Raw genomic sequence first — 16,062 nt, forward strand, 5'->3', positions numbered from 1 at the left:
GACATATGAACCTAATACTTTAGCTTCCATAAACAATGCCCATGTCTTTCAGAAACTTTATTATCCCAAATTTTATGACTGTGTACCTTCTTATATTGATGTGGTAGTGTTCTTCTAATGAATGATTTTCATTAAAATTAATGATCTAATACAACTCTTTGACTTACTACTTAGGTGTTTGTTGAAAGTTCTGAGACTTTGGATTACCAGATCACCTTTACAGACTCCCATTTATGGAAACTCCTAGATCGGCATGCAAATACAATCAGATTATTTGTTTTGTTGCCTGAACAGTCCCCTGGATCTTATTCCAAAAGGACAGCATATCAGAAAGCTGGGGGTGATTCTGGTAATGTGGATGATGACTGTGAAAGAGTCAAAGGACCTGCAGGGAGCCTGAAGTCTGTGGAAGCTATTTTAGAAGAAAGCACTGAAAAACTCAAAAGCTTGTCACTACAACAGCAGCAGGATGGCGATAATGGGGACAGCAGCAAAAGTACTGAGACTAGTGACTTTGAAAATATCGAATCACCTCTCAATGAAAGGGACTCTTCAGCATCAGTGGATAATAGAGAACTTGAACAGCATATTCAGACTTCTGATCCAGAAAATTTTCAATCTGAAGAACGATCAGACTCAGATGTGAATAATGACAGGAGTACAAGTTCAGTGGACAGCGATATTCTTAGCTCCAGTCATAGCAGTGATACTTTGTGCAATGCAGATAATGCCCAGATCCCTTTGGCTAATGGACTTGACTCTCATAGTATCACGAGTAGTAGAAGAACTAAAGCAAATGAAGGCATAAAAGAGACATGGGATACAGCAGAAGAAGACTCTGGAACTGATAGTGAATATGATGAGAGTGGCAAGAGTAGGGGAGAAATACAATACATGTATTTCAGAGCAGAACCCTATGCTGCAGATGAAGGTTCTGGGGAAGGACATAAATGTATGTACTTTAAAAGAAAAGGTTCCTTGAAACAGTTTTTCTTGCAGTTTATCTAAATTTTTAGTTAAGAAAAGAATCAACTAAGAGTTATATTCTTTATTCTAACACTACCGTAACTTCCTGGATTATATTATTTTCTGTTGCTCTTGCTTTCATTTTTGATGGTTACAGTGAACAGTGTTCTTAGACCTATGCAATATATTAGACTTTTTACAGTAATTTTGCCAGAACTCTAGTGATGTAAGCTTAAAAAGGAGAGAATTAAGAATTCATTTAAAAGAAATGAATCATGATAAAAGTACTAAGTAAAGAAATTGAAAAATAGTTTAAAAAGTAAATAATCTTTGCACCCTGGCTCCCAAAACAAATGAAAAGCCAGACGCTTTAGAAAATTTGTTATGCAAGTCCCAGGAAAATTTTTAATTTGTGCATCCCCATCTCCTCCCTTTCCTCCATCCTCCAGTGCAAACAATTTCCTTCTCATTCTCCAAAAAGTCTATAACTAATTGGTAGAGACAAAAAATGGAAGGGTTTTTTTTTTAGTAAACATTTTGAAGTAAGCAAAGTATAAACTTTCAATATATAAGACTTTCAATATGTAAGACTTTAAAAAATATTAAAAAAAAAATAAAATAACTTTCCTTAAATCTCAGACTAAAACCAGCTGTCCCAGTAGCCTAATGGAGAAGTCTTTGGCCTCCTAAATCTCAGACTAAAACCAGTGAAACATTAGCAGGACAACCAAATTCAAGATCTAAAAATTTTCTTTAAGTATAAAAGGGAATTAGCTAGGGTGTGGGCCAGATGTCGGCGGGTGGTGAGAAGGTGGTCCATAGACAGAATGGGGAGCAGAACAGGCGGATTGACAAATACACTACTGAGGGGAGCAGCAGGCAAGACAATAGTGGTCTGCTGCGCCATGTGGGTTGCTCCCTGGCCAGGGATCTAACTCATTCTACAGTGGCTGCATATAGTTTCATAGTGCTGAGATTTAACCCCTTATGCCACCAGGAAGGCCCATATTTTGCTTTTCAAAGCACTTGTTTCTTCTCACATGAAGCTTCCTTGAAGTTAATAAAGCAAATATTGATGTCCACATTTGACAGATAAGAAAACTGAAGCTCAGAAAGAATGAATAACTTATCCAAATAGTACATACTAGTAAGTAGTGAAATCACTACTAGAATTTTAATTCTTCTAATAAATGCTCCAATTACTTTTGTGTGTCCCACTCTAACCTCCCTTCACCTGCCCACCCAGTTAATATTTTCTGAATGCTACGTAGTCCTTAGAGGTAAAGATGACTAAGATACAGACTTAAAGTTTCTCCTAGTGAGGAGAAGACATATAGTCACTATAAAAGTTAAGTGCTGTGATGGTGGTTGTCTCAAAATTCGGTCTTTTAAAGAAAGTTGTAAAAATAATGAAATCATTAGTAAAAATACAGAAATTTTTATTTTTAACAAGTTAGTTCTATGTAACACTGGAACCATGTGATAGCCATACACATACCTCACAGATAAACTCAAGTGGGAAAATGTAGAATGGGGGGCTAAAAAAAAGAGAAAGAAAGTCTACTGTAGTACTACTTTAAAATCTTACCAAGTTCTTATTTCATAAAGTGAATTAATTTCCATTATCTCATTCAGTTCTCTCAGCAGCCATGTAAAATATATTTGATACTTTTTACTGATGAAGAAGAAACTGGCTCAAATAGGTTAAATAATTTGCCTGAAGTCCCAGACCTAGTAGATCAGTGCTAGGATCAAATTTGGGTATTTTGATTATAAGCCTAGTATGAATTCCTTCATCTTTCACCCGCTAGCTGCTACCATTGTTTATTACTTTCCTCATGTCATAGTTAAGGAAAAATAGCCAGTATTCTTACCATTCTCCACCCTTGATGGGTATTGGATAAATTAAAGGTAGTTCTTCTTTAGGAAAAAGATAGGGAACGTCTTTTATGTGGTTTGTTTTAGAATGATGTTACTAAAATTTGACTGAATAATAGTATCAACTTTAAGAAGAATTCAGTGGGAATACTTAGAATTATAGTATGAGGGAGTCTCATTTCCATCATAAATGGTTAATGAGAAATTTATAAAGGAGATTGTTAGCTACTTTAATATTTTTGGAAATTCACAATGGACTAATTTTCTAGCATTCATTGAGAGAGATAGTAAGCATGGTGATAACAAGAAACCATTTACCACAATGTAGGCTTTCAGAACCACACAAACAGTGAAAACTGGAAAATGCCTTTTCATGTTTAGGAAATTGGCTTAGACATAGAGATGTAGGAATGCTAGTCAGCAACCAGGTATTTCAGGTGTCTGTACTAAGAGGGTTCATCATAGTTCCTTGGTGATCTGAAAGTAGGTGCCTGGGAAATATGTGGATGATGAGTTATCATACAGATTCTTCGAGTGATGAAATGGCAAGATATAATATGTAAATAAAGAATTTGACATCTGAATAATGAAATACTATATACAGTATAGGCAATTCATTTAGATAATAACTGAATTTATTGTAAAATGGTGATCGTTAGCCTTTATAATCCAGCAATTGTTTCAGGGAATAACTAGAGATCTTTCTTTAAAAGTAGTGTCCAGGTCTGATCTAGTTGAGTCTGTAGGCACTCAGGTATAAATAGGAGGGCCAAGGTAATAAGATTGTTAGTGCATTTGCACTGAAATTTCTTTGTACAATTTGGTTACTGCACTTAAGAAATACGTTTTAAAAAAGGAAAGAAGGAGAAACCCCCTGAATATAATTTTGAGGTTACATGGTAAAGAGACTGAAATCTTCACTTTGAAGAAGTAGATAGGAAAATGGTATGCTGGTAATCTTAGAAAACTATTAAAAATTATGCCAATAAATTAAGCTAACACTTTTTGCCAGGGGTATGTTAAACATTTTACGTGTAGTGACCCAAAAACATAAGCTATAAATACTGTTACCTCCATTTTGTAAGAGATCATTGAAGTACATAGACATCAGTAAGTCATATATCTATATTATAATATACAGGAAGGAGCCAGGAATTTATTCAGGCCAAGACATCTAACTGTATAACCATTTGGTTTTAATTGCCATATCAGACTATATTAATAACCAACAAACATTTGTATCTCCCTGTGATGACATTACTAGGAGTTATGAGAGAAACTGGAATGACAATAATAGCTTGTATTGGAGTAATGGTTTAGAATTTACTACACTTGTCATAACAATAATGAGTGACAGTAATAAGTTGTAATGAACTCACTAGAAAACTGAAACTAAGATTTGATAACTATAGCCAGTTTTTAGACTAAATTGGCAAAATTGAAATCCAGCGATAGGCTTCTTATTTCTAATCAAGTAATTTTTTCCTTGTACCTTTCTCTCAAGAAATTGGGTACCTTGCTCGAGAGCATAAATAGAAGCTTGTTTGCCAAAAGCTTGGATTATTAACATTTAGGGGTATCCCTTAGAGCTTAGAAATTGACAATTTAAACAAAGGAAATGCTGCCTCAAAAAATAGTAAAAAAGTTCATCATCCTGTTTATATTTTCTTTTAATTTGTACGTGTCATATTTTCTATAATGAAACTATATTTTATAGCAAAGAATGAAGTAAATGAACATTAATTTATGAAAATACACTCAGGAAAATTCATCAAGCTAAGAATTGCTGTGACCTGAAAACCTAAACTAAGAATGTTTTAGGATCTCATTCTTGATCTTCGATATAAATAGAAATTCAAGGCCTACTCTAGAAGGAGCTTTAGGGCTACCTAAGGACTATAGGCCTGAGCCAACCTGGCAGTAATGCCTTACTGTAAGAGACAACTGAGTTACAGTTTTGTTCTGTACTAGAATAGGAAGAGTAGAGTAGATAGAAATATTCTAAAAGTATCCTCATGAGTGGCTTATAAAATGATGGACCAAAGATTAAAATAATAATTGGGGGGAGGAGGGAACTCATCAAAGATAATCCTGGGGGCCTCCCTGGTGGCACAAGGGGTTAAACACTGCACTATGAAGCAATCTGCAGCCTCTGCAGCTTAGTTGGATCCTTGGCTGGCCAGGGAGCAACCCACACGGCGCAGCAGACCTCTCCTGACTCGCCCACTGCTCCCCTCAGCAGTGTATTTCAGTCTGCCTGTTCTGTTCCCACTCTAACTCTGGTGAATCCTTTGACCCCTTCCCTCATCTCTGGCCCATACCCAGCTCTTGTATGCATAAATAAATAAATCTTTTTTAAGATAATCCTATTATGATGCCAGTAGCTTATAGATTGAAACTTAGATAAGATGGGAGTTTCTGATCCATTTAGATATGGTTCTTATTCTATTAGCCATATGTTAAAACAGGTATTCATGCGTTGGTCTTGAAATTTTTTTCTGGTAGAAATCTCAGTACTAGATTTACTAACAATTTTTGAGATAATTACTAATATAGTAATTATATATAATTATACTTTTATATATATAATTATATATATATAATTATACTTATATATATAATTTATATAGTATAAATTTATATAGTATAAATTTATTTATATAGTATAAATTTATTTATACTGTATAGTATAAAAATTTTATATAGTATAAATTTATATAGTATAAATTTATAATTTATATATTTATACTTTTTTACTATATATAATTACTATATTAGTAATTATCTCACTGTATTAAAAGCATGATAAAAATCTCATCAAATTCACACTGCAGAACTATGAGATGGTAGTATCTTCATTTTTCAAATGAAGAATTGGAGGTAAGGAGGTTGATGGGTTTGTTCTGTGTCACTCAGCTAGTAAGGAAGTAGAGGAGGTAGGGTTGGGCCAGCTAGAGCCTGTCTATGGTGGTATAGATAGAAATGTGTGTATTTTAGAAGCATTCATTGAAATTTGGTTTTGGATTCAGCTGTCAAAATATTTCAGGACATTTAAAGTTGTCGGGTTTATACCTGTTTTATCTATTTTATACTTTTTTTTGTCCATTCAATGTAGTATATAAGCTAAGTCTAATAACTGAAAGGGAAGACTTTTCCTGTTTTGTAGTATAGTAAAAATTACATGATGTTCTTTCTTTATATTCTAAGCAATTTCACATTTTTCTTTTTTTGTGCTTAGGGTTGATGGTGCATGTTGATAAAAGAATTACCCTGGCTGCTTTCAAACAACATTTGGAGCCCTTTGTTGGAGTTTTGTCTTCTCATTTCAAAGTCTTTCGAGTGTATGCCAGCAATCAGGAGTTTGAGAGCGTCCGATTGAATGAGACACTTTCATCATTTTCAGATGACAATAAGGTTGATTAAAATAATTGTGAATAATTAAAGTCTTTTAAATGATAGATTTGAGAACATCTTGTACTACTTACAAGTAAGGTGAAATAGATACTCTTAAAATAAGGTTAAATTTTTTTTGGTGTTTAGTGGTGGTTTTTGTTTTTGTTCATTCATCTAACAAGCATTTGCTAAATGTTAACTGTGTGTCAGTTACTGTTCTAGGTGCTGGGGAATCAGAGGTAAATGATACTGTTGTTCTCAAAGAACCCATAATCTAGAGAATTTTGGAAAACTAAACAGTGGGGTGAGAATCAGTAATTTATTTTGCTGAGACAATACATTTCAAACAAATGTTTTTAATTTGTAGATCACAATTAGACTGGGGAGAGCACTTAAAAAAGGAGAATACAGAGTGAAAGTGTACCAGATTCTAGTCAATGAACAAGAGGTAAGTAATATACTTAACAGTTAAGGTCACTTTTGCTTATTGAAAATATACAGTGCAGAGATTTCATTACAGGTCATTTTCTTTTATCTCTCTAAAGCAGTGTTTGGCAAATATTTTAGTTTTGCAGGCTATGCTGCCTTGTAGCACAAAAGCAGACACAGATAACAGAGAAACCTGTGAAAAGTACGTCCCCAAAAAAGCAGTCATTGGATGAATGTCGCCCTCAGACCACATTTTGTTGTCTACCTGTTCTATAGTGTGGTTAGAATTGCCAGAATGAAGAAAAACTTTTCTACTTTTAAAAGGGTATTTGTGTTTGCTTTATGATCATAGGATACTATAGGTTGGCCTATAAACTATATAGGTACTTTTGTGTTCAGTCATTTTAATAATTAAAAAGCATTTATCAGGTGTTTGCTATGTACTCTAAGTGCTTGTAAATATTAGCTCCTATAATCCTTGTCATTTAACTCTTCTCTAATAAAAGTAATATTTATTTGCCTAAAGGCTGTACACTTACAAATGGTAGATTTAGGCTCTGTGCAGACTATAGTTTTTTAGGGAGTGATCAATAAAATATTTTAGTTCCTGTGATATAAATGGCTTGTAGCAAATACCTAGATGTATGAGGCAAAGACTATTTTTACAGTGTTTGTATCTTATTGAGGACCTATACATATGTGAAAGCCAAATGGCAAATAAGGTAATAAATTTTTCATAAAATGCCTGTATTCATTAAGCAGACATTTTATCAGGCACTCATCATCTCTTCTCTGTGTGATTAATTACAGTCATTTTACCTTACGTGTTTCTTCTAAGTTTGGGTTAGTGGGTACTGTCTCTCTTTTGAGGTAATTAATGAATATATTTGAAGAACTAGCATGCATTTCCCTCAATTTAGCCCAAAAAAGTGCTCTTAAACATACTTAAAAATTGTGATCATTTTATTACAAGAAGGGAAATATGAATGTGACCTTATTTAATCTTATTTAATAGTTCTGTGAGGGAAGGTACTGTCCCCCAGTTTACAGGTGAGAAAACCAAGGCACATTATGTTAAGTAACCTTGCCCCTTACCAGCAGCATTAGAAAGTAGAAGAGCCAGGATATTTTTTTTTTTTTAAGATTTATTTTTATTTATACAAGAGCTGGGGTACAGGCGAGAGTTGCGGGAGGGTGAGAGGAGTCACCCGAGACAGAGCAGGGAGCAGAGCAGGGAGACAACCGAAATACACTGCTGAGGACAGCAGTGGGCGAGTCAGGAGAGGTCTGCTCACCATGCGGGATTCTCTCTGGCTGGCCGGAATCAAACCGGTGCTGTGGAGCCTGCGGACAGCTTCACAGCACAGCGCCACCGTGGAGGCCCCAGGGTTTCAACCTAGGAAGTTAGATTCCTGAACTCAGGCCCCTAATTGTCATACTATAAAATGCAATTAAAGTATCTTATTCTTTTAATGTGTGATTAAAGCACTAATTGTTCATGTTCTATTCCTAGCCGTGCAAGTTTCTGCTAGATGCTGTGTTTGCTAAAGGAATGACTGTGCGGCAATCAAAAGAGGAATTAATTCCTCTACTCAGGGAACAGTGTGGTCTAGAGCTCAGTACTGACAGGTAAATTTATATTACCGTGTCATCAGTGACATGAAGAAAGACTGTGCCATCAGTTGATATGGACTGGTATGATTTTTCTACAACTAGAAGAATTAAAAATTTCTGCACTATTCAGAATTTTAGTAAGGCAGATTAATTTAATGAAAGGAAGTAAAAGTATTGAAGTTGTATTTGAATATCCTCCCAGTCAAACACTAAATTGGAAGTACTAGGAATTTTCATTAGATTTTCCTAAAATTATAATGAATGGTCAGTTGACTTTTGTATTGAACATAGTTTGTTTTTCCTTGATACCAGATTCATGTCTTTTTTTTTACATTAAAAATTTCAAATTATAATAGTTGAAAATGCCTGTCACATTTGTAGGTTTCGTCTAAGGAAAAAAACATGGAAGAATCCTGGCACTGTCTTTTTGGATTATCATATTTATGAAGAAGATATTAATATTTCCAGTAACTGGGAAGTTTTCCTTGAAGTTCTTGATGGTAATATCAATATTTTGGTGAGGAAATAGCAGTTAGAAATGCTGTAGATCTAATAATAGAAGCCTATAGTTTTTTATTAAATAGTGAGATTTTCGTTTTTTCCTCTGGGTGCTCTTTTTGCTTAACTTTTTTTTCTTTAAGTTTGATTTTAATTTCCCCTTACTAAGAGGTTACAATTTCAAAGTGGTACTTCTAATACTTTTTATAGAAAATTCTGCTAACATTTCCCTAGTTATGTTTCTTATTTAGTTTCCTTTTTCATTATGACTTATTTTGTTTTGAGGATGTGGTATTGGTAATTTATCAGAGATTTTGAAAACAACTATGAGTTTTCTAGGCTGTCACAACAAAGTACCACAATGAGGTTAACTTAAACAACGGGATTCTTGTCTCACAGTTCTAGAGGCCAGAAGTTGAGTTCAAGGTATCAACAGGGTGCTTTCCCCTGAGGACTGAGAGAGAAGTTTTTCCATGTTTCTCCTAGCTGCTCATGGTTCTTCAGCAATCTTTGTTGTTCCTTGGTTAAACCCTGCCTTCAGTTTCCTGCTATGTTTTCCCTTAGGGCTTGTCTACCTGTGTCCAAATTTCCCCATTTTATAAGGACACAACTGGATTAGGGCCTACTCTAATAATCTCATTTTAACTTGATTACCATTTAATCACTCTGTTTCCAAAAAAGGTCACATTCTGAGGTATTGGGGCTTAGTTCTTCGTTTTGTCTTTTTTGAAGACAATTCAACTTTTAACAGTGACCTAGAAGAGAAGTTTATTTGTTCAACAATTTGGCAAACTTTTGTTTTTAATTATGAACAATGCTATATTCAAAGTACTGTTTTTTGATGGAGTTAGTGGAAAAAAAGTTAACTTTTGGGTGATCATATCAGGAAAAACAACTAGTTATTTTTTTGTGTGACTTTAGTGTTGCTTAGAAAGGTTTTTATTTTCCTTTTTTCCCCACTGAAATTGAAAAAAAATGTTCTGAATGTTTTCACATAAGATTATGATAATATTCAGAGAGTTCAATAATACTAACATTTCACCTATTTCAGGTCTAATTTGGCTTAAATTTCAATGGTTGAAATTCTGATGATTTGACAAATTAACTAGGAAGACAAAGAACAACCAAGACACCATTTATAATGGTGTGTAGGCAAGTGCTCCAGGTCGTAATTCCTTCTTTAGGTATCTGGGGCCTTAGAGGATAAACACTGTGTCTGGGTTGGCCAGGAAGGGATCATGAAAAGGTATAGAAATTACCATTATAAGGAAGAATTCAGTATGTATTGTCAGGGATAGGTTAGCCAGAAAATGTTACTGGGTGCATGGTGCCTGCATTGGTATCCTTTCAGTATACATTTTAGCTCAAAATAGTTGAGTAAGAAATGCCATGTGGTTAAATCCAAGAAACTTTTATTGACCTGCAATACACCATGCACTGCTTATCCCTGGTGCTACAAAAATTAACTAACTCTAGGTAATCATTCTATGGGAGAATCAGAACTGCTGACATACAATGCCAAAATGATAGGTACTGACAACCAAATCAGTACAATTTGCTCCTGTATAAACCAGTGAGAAAGGTGACAACTGAGCTGGGTTTTGAAGAATCAGTACGTTTGGGAGTACATGGGAAGGATTAATCATAGCTTCCATGAAAAGAAGAAGATAGTGATGATTTGATTGTAATTTTACCTTGTGGTGTGGTAATCAAGAGAGAATCCATTATTGGACATCCAGAAAGAGAGTAGTTGTTTGGTAAAGCTGTGTATGACTGCAGTCAGGAGAGAATGGAATAAGAAGTACTTGGTTGAAGAAGAACTTGCTAGAATTAGGAAATTGTCTTCTGAGACGAGAGGCAAGAGAACAAATATTTCATTCTCAAAAGTCCTTGGGATAATTGGTTTCCTTAGTCCCAATTTTAAGAATAATACTTGAAGTAAGTCTTTTTGTTTAGTCAGGCAATCAGTACAAGAAAAATGAAATAAAAACCTTGGAGAGGATATAGAGTGACGGCCTAATCTTGTGTGTGTGTATATCCGCATATAGGGGTGGAAAAGATGAAATCTATGTCACAGCTTTCAGTTTTGTCAAGACGGTGGAGGCCTTCAGAAATGAAGTTGGATCCCTTCCAGGAGGTTGTACTAGAGAGCAGTAGTGTTGATGAGTTGAGAGAGAAGGTAAGTTCATTTTAACAGAATGAACTAATATACCTTTTTTTTTGCTATAGTGCATAAGAGGTATACTAGGAATGCCAGACATTCGTTCAGTGACTTTCTTTCTTTATTTCTGTCATACCTGTGCCAAAGTCTTGTTGTTTCTTAGTGCTCCTGATGCTTTGAAAAATTATGTTGGTTTCTGGTCTTTCATAAATGGACCCTCACTTTCTTTGCCCTGAATCAACTTTGTCCTAAATAGTTAGGATTAGTTAGAAATTACTAGAGTAAATTGCCTTGTATATTTAAAAAATCAAATGAAGAAGAATTGAATAGAAAATCCAGGTAAAGGTCTCCTTTGCATATTGCATTTTAAAGTGGAAATTACAAGAATCTCTGGGAAAAGGGTGAATCTATGGTACTAGGACAATTTGCTATTTTGGAAAAATATTTCTGTATTTTGTGCCAAACACAAAAATTAACTATATTGAATTTATTGAAATGTATAATGATAAATACACTGAAAACATTTTAATAATATTGGAGAAAGATATTTTTAAGCCTAATGCCAGAAATCACACAGAAAATAGAGACAGCATAAATCTTTCAATCATCTGCATAGACAACAAAATTTAAAAAATAACCTGTAAATAACTGAAAAGTTTTTTAAATATGTGAAACCTTTATCACACTTGATGTCCATAATTCATAAAGAACTACTATGTTAATGAAAAAAAAGATAGTCTAATTTTAAAATAGGCCAAAACACAAATAGGCAATTCATAGAAGAAATGCAAGTTAAAACAGTAAAAGTATTTTTTTACCTTTAAATTAATGAAGAGAGGGAGTGGGGTGGGGTGGCGGGAAATAAATTAATGAAGATTTAGAAAATCAAAAAATACCTGGAGCTGTCAAGGTTTGGGGAAAGCAAACAAAGTATACCTTTCATAAGTGGTTAAATAAAATTTTTTCAGGATTCAATTTGATTGAATATCAGCATTTCAGTTATGTAATTCTACTTTTAAGAATTCAGTATTTAGAAAGATTTGCAAAAAATAGCTGACGATATCATGGAGGTATATAGTGTTGCGTTGTAACTGGGAAAAATTAAAAACAGTCTCGATATGAAATAAAATATATGTATTGTTCAGCTGTTGAAGAAAATGAGGTCACTCAGTACTTTTATATATAGTCTCTAAATTTACTTGTTCATAAATGTAATTTTATGTGCTGTAGAAATGCATGTATTTAATTTATATAAGTATAGGAAAAGCTCTTGAAGGAATATACTAAATTGTTGTTTCTGGGACAGCTTGCGTTTACAGGGTTGATGAAGGATTTCCACTTTTGGGGATTTTTTTCTGATTTTTTTTTTTTTTAAAGATTTATTTTTTTTATTTATTTATACAAGCACTGGGTACAGTCAGAAGCGCGGGAGGGTGAGAGAACTCACCAGAGCCAGAGCGGGGAGCAGAGCAGGCAGAAGGACTGAAGTACACTGCTGAGGGGAGCAGCGGGCGGCAGGAGAGGTCTGCGCGCCATGTGGGACCCTCCTCTGGTGACCGGGGAGCAGCCGGGGCTTGAACCGGCGCTGCAGAGGCTGCGGGCAGCTTCATAACCCAGCGCTCAACCGCTGCGCCACCAGGGAGGCCCTTTTTTTCTGATTTTTTAAATCAAAAACATATTACTTTGTTTAAAAAAGTCTTAAATCTAAAGAGGTAGAAGGAAAATAACTTTCTAAGCAAATTTATTTATTTGTTTATTTTAAGATTTATTTATTTATGCATATAAGAATTGGGTACAGGCCAGAGTTGGGGGTGAGAGGATTCACCAGAGACAGAGTGGGGAGCAGAACAGGCAGACTGACTGAAATACACTGCTGAGGGGAGCAGCGGGCGAGACAGGAGAGGGCTGCTGCACCATGTGGGTTACCTCCCTGGTCAGGGATTGAACTTGTGCCACAGTGGCTGTGGGTAGCCTCACAGTGCTGAGTCTTCACCCTTGTGCCACCAGGGAGGGCCCTAAGCAAATTTATTTTAAAAATAATCTCATGTGAAATATTTCCTTTTACAGCTTTGTGAAATCAGTGGAATTCCTTTGGAAGACATTGAATTTGCCAAGGTAAAGCCCTGAAAGTGTTTGCATCTGGGTAATAGTGCTTGATACAAGTGTAGCCAGTAACATAATTTATTCATTCATTCTTTTCTCCTTAGGGTAGAGGAAATTTTCCCTGTGATATTTCTGTCCTTGATATTCATCAGGATTTAGACTGGAACCCTAAAGTTTCTACCCTGAATGTCTGGCCTCTTTATATCTGTGATGATGGTGCAGTCATATTTTATAGGTAAAAGTCACAATGTTTTTGTTATTTCTAGGGATGTAACATTTTTGTTGTGTATAAATATCTTGTTTTTATTATTATTGTTATGATATAGATCAGCCCAGAGCAGCTTCTGCTGAACCACATGTTATATTTTGAAATTTTCTAATAGCCACCTATTAAAAAGTAGAAATAAACAGGTAAAATTAACTTTAACAAAATATTTCAAACCCAATATATCCAAAATATTATCATTATAAGATGTAGCAGTAAATAATAAAAATCACTTATATTTTACATTCTTGTGCTAAGTTTTAGAAATACTGTATTTATATTATACTTCCAACAAATCTCAGTTTTGACCAGGCACATTTCAGCTCTTAACGGGCTCATGTGTCTAGTGACTATGATATTGGACAGTGCAGATACAGAGAAAAAAGAATAATCGTTGGCGCCTGGTAGATTTAGCCGTGTATTTACCTGGCTGCTCATCTGTTCAATGGCAACGGTGATATCAACCCAGCAAAATTTTATGAGAATTAGAGCAATTGCATTTAAAATAACTGTTATAAATAGTTGTCCATAAATGACAGCAGTTGTTATACTAATAATAATGTGGAAGTTATTTTATGCCATTTTTAAAAGTGAGAAATACATTAGTATAATAAACACATTGACTCTAGGACATCTTAGTGTGTGAGATTATTTAACTTCTCCAGTGACAGGCAGATTTCATTTCTTACTGACGAGCATTATAGAATTCAAGCATAAATTACTGGAGGCAGGTAACTATACTGGTCTAATATGTCATTAATATCTTAAATGTAGGGATAAAACAGAAGAATTAATGGAGTTGACAGACGAGCAAAGAAATGAACTTATGAAAAAAGAAAGCAGTCGACTTCAGAAGACAGGACATCGTGTGACCTACTCACCTCGGAAAGAGAAAGCACTAAAAATATATCTGGATGGAGCACCAAATAAAGATCTGACTCAAGACTGACTCTGCTAGTGTAGCATTTTCCCTGGGGAACTTTTGGTTTTAATTAAACGGTTCACTACTACTGTGTAGTGCCATTATGGCCGGACATGGTTAGGGGTAACCCAGTGACACCAGCACTGATTGGGACTGCCCTTCACCAATCAGAAGCTCAGTGCCCAATGGGCCACTGTTTTGACTTGGAATCATGTTGTGCACTATAGTCAAATGTACTGTAAAGTGAAAAGGGATGTGCAAAAATACAAAAACAAAAAACAAGCAAAACCTGCTACTAGAAAAGGGGAGAGGGGCATGAGAACACTTCTTTTATTGTGGACAAATGTGCACATAGCCGCTAGTAAAACTAGCCTCAAACAGGATGCTCATAGCTTAATAATAAAAGCTGTGCAAAGGCCATGAATGAATGAATTTTCTGTTTATTTCACTGATACACACATTACCTCATTGACAATTGGGAAGTAAATGCAACGTGTGTTGACTCTTGGAAAGCAGCATAAAGAACTGAAGAAAGAAATTCTTAGAACCAGCCGTAACCCAGTAAAGAATTGTGAAGTTGTGTTTTTAATTTGTTTCATTTTTTGCTAAGTATTAAGAACATTATTCTAAAATATCAAGATGTTTCCCTTTAACCGCTCCAAGCAGGTGGCAGCTCAAATTGCTGCGATATTGTAATTATAACTGATTGTACTTAAGTTATGGATGTAGAGAATATGTTTCACTCATTCATTCAGCATGTAAATAAAATTGATCCTATTGAGTTATCATAATTGCAGTTCAACTATTTCCCATGGTTATTCTTTTTCACGTATCATCCAATGATGTACATTTGTGTACATTGAAAAGTGTAAGTCTATGTAAATGTAGTCCTCAGTGAGGTTCCTCAGTGCTGGGTCCCATACGATTGTATTTGCCCTTGTTAATGAGGTTTTTCTGTTCAGCAGCTTCAGTTTTTTTCTCTTTGTACATTTAATTTTGAAGATTTACTTCAAGTTTGAATCTTCTAGAATCCTTATTAAGTCCCACTTTAATTTTTGGAGTTGATTTGTAGCTACATGTAGTTTAACTTTGGGGAAACATCTTAACATCGTGTTGAATAAACTTGCTAGTAAGTCAGGTCATGGCACAACTGATATAGTGAACATGATTTCATCGCAAAGTCTATAAAAATTGGCAAGTTTTTGCTTTGCTAAATACAATTATTCAGTGAACACAATTCTACGTAAATTTTGAAAATGCCATCTAATTTATAAATCAATAAAAAGATTTTGGTAAAACTTTTTCATGCCAGATGCTGTTTACAACAATGAACATGCCAATAAAAAATTTGTTCATTCTGTCGTGTTATTTTAGTCATTAAACTTTTGTGGATGAAGAATATGGGTTAACAATAGATTTGTTTTCTTTCAGTATAACATCTTGTACATTGATTAATTATCTCATTTCTATGACAAGGTATGTTTATAGTAAAGTTCTCATAAGAGATGAAAAGATGTTAATAATTAACTTTGGAGGATCCTGTCACCGTTTCAAAATCAGATTTTTACCCCTTTTTTCTTTTAAGAAAATATAAGTAGAAAATAGTATTACCAGATTTTGACTGCAATTAGATCATAATGATTATTAGTTCTATAATATCTTAAAAGCCTCTTGAAATCCTCAAGGGAAGAAAATCTTTTCTAAGATATTTTTCTTGCTAATTTTTATTCCTTGTAAACTCTGTAGCATTCCACTAAATTTGAAATACTGTTCTAAGTTTGCATTTAATAGAATTGGTGTATTCTCAGGAAAACTTGAAGCATTTGTGATGAA

The 16,062-nt window shown here is 34.5% G+C and overlaps 1 protein-coding gene across 3 annotated transcripts in view; it reads left to right on the forward strand.

Annotated features, from left to right (window-relative positions):
• USP47 (ubiquitin specific peptidase 47) overlaps positions 1–15,020 on the forward strand; it is a 96,361-nt gene extending 81,341 nt beyond the window's left edge. For all 3 annotated transcript variants that reach the window (XM_037522669.1, XM_054699373.1, XM_054699374.1), the window contains 9 exons: positions 175–952; positions 6,083–6,258; positions 6,605–6,685; positions 8,180–8,295; positions 8,662–8,780; positions 10,827–10,957; positions 13,007–13,054; positions 13,147–13,277; positions 14,082–15,020. In XM_037522669.1, the coding sequence (XP_037378566.1) occupies positions 175–952; positions 6,083–6,258; positions 6,605–6,685; positions 8,180–8,295; positions 8,662–8,780; positions 10,827–10,957; positions 13,007–13,054; positions 13,147–13,277; positions 14,082–14,256 (1,755 nt within the window). In that variant the 3' untranslated portion in view covers positions 14,257–15,020. The remainder of the gene's footprint in view (positions 1–174; positions 953–6,082; positions 6,259–6,604; positions 6,686–8,179; positions 8,296–8,661; positions 8,781–10,826; positions 10,958–13,006; positions 13,055–13,146; positions 13,278–14,081) is intronic.
• The last annotated feature ends 1,042 nt before the right edge of the window (positions 15,021–16,062 follow it).

The sequence above is a fragment of the Talpa occidentalis genome, unplaced genomic scaffold (assembly GCF_014898055.3).
Source record: "Talpa occidentalis isolate TD23 unplaced genomic scaffold, MPIMG_talOcc4v2.1 talOcc4.3, whole genome shotgun sequence".
Taxonomy (NCBI): Eukaryota; Metazoa; Chordata; class Mammalia; order Eulipotyphla; family Talpidae; genus Talpa; species Talpa occidentalis.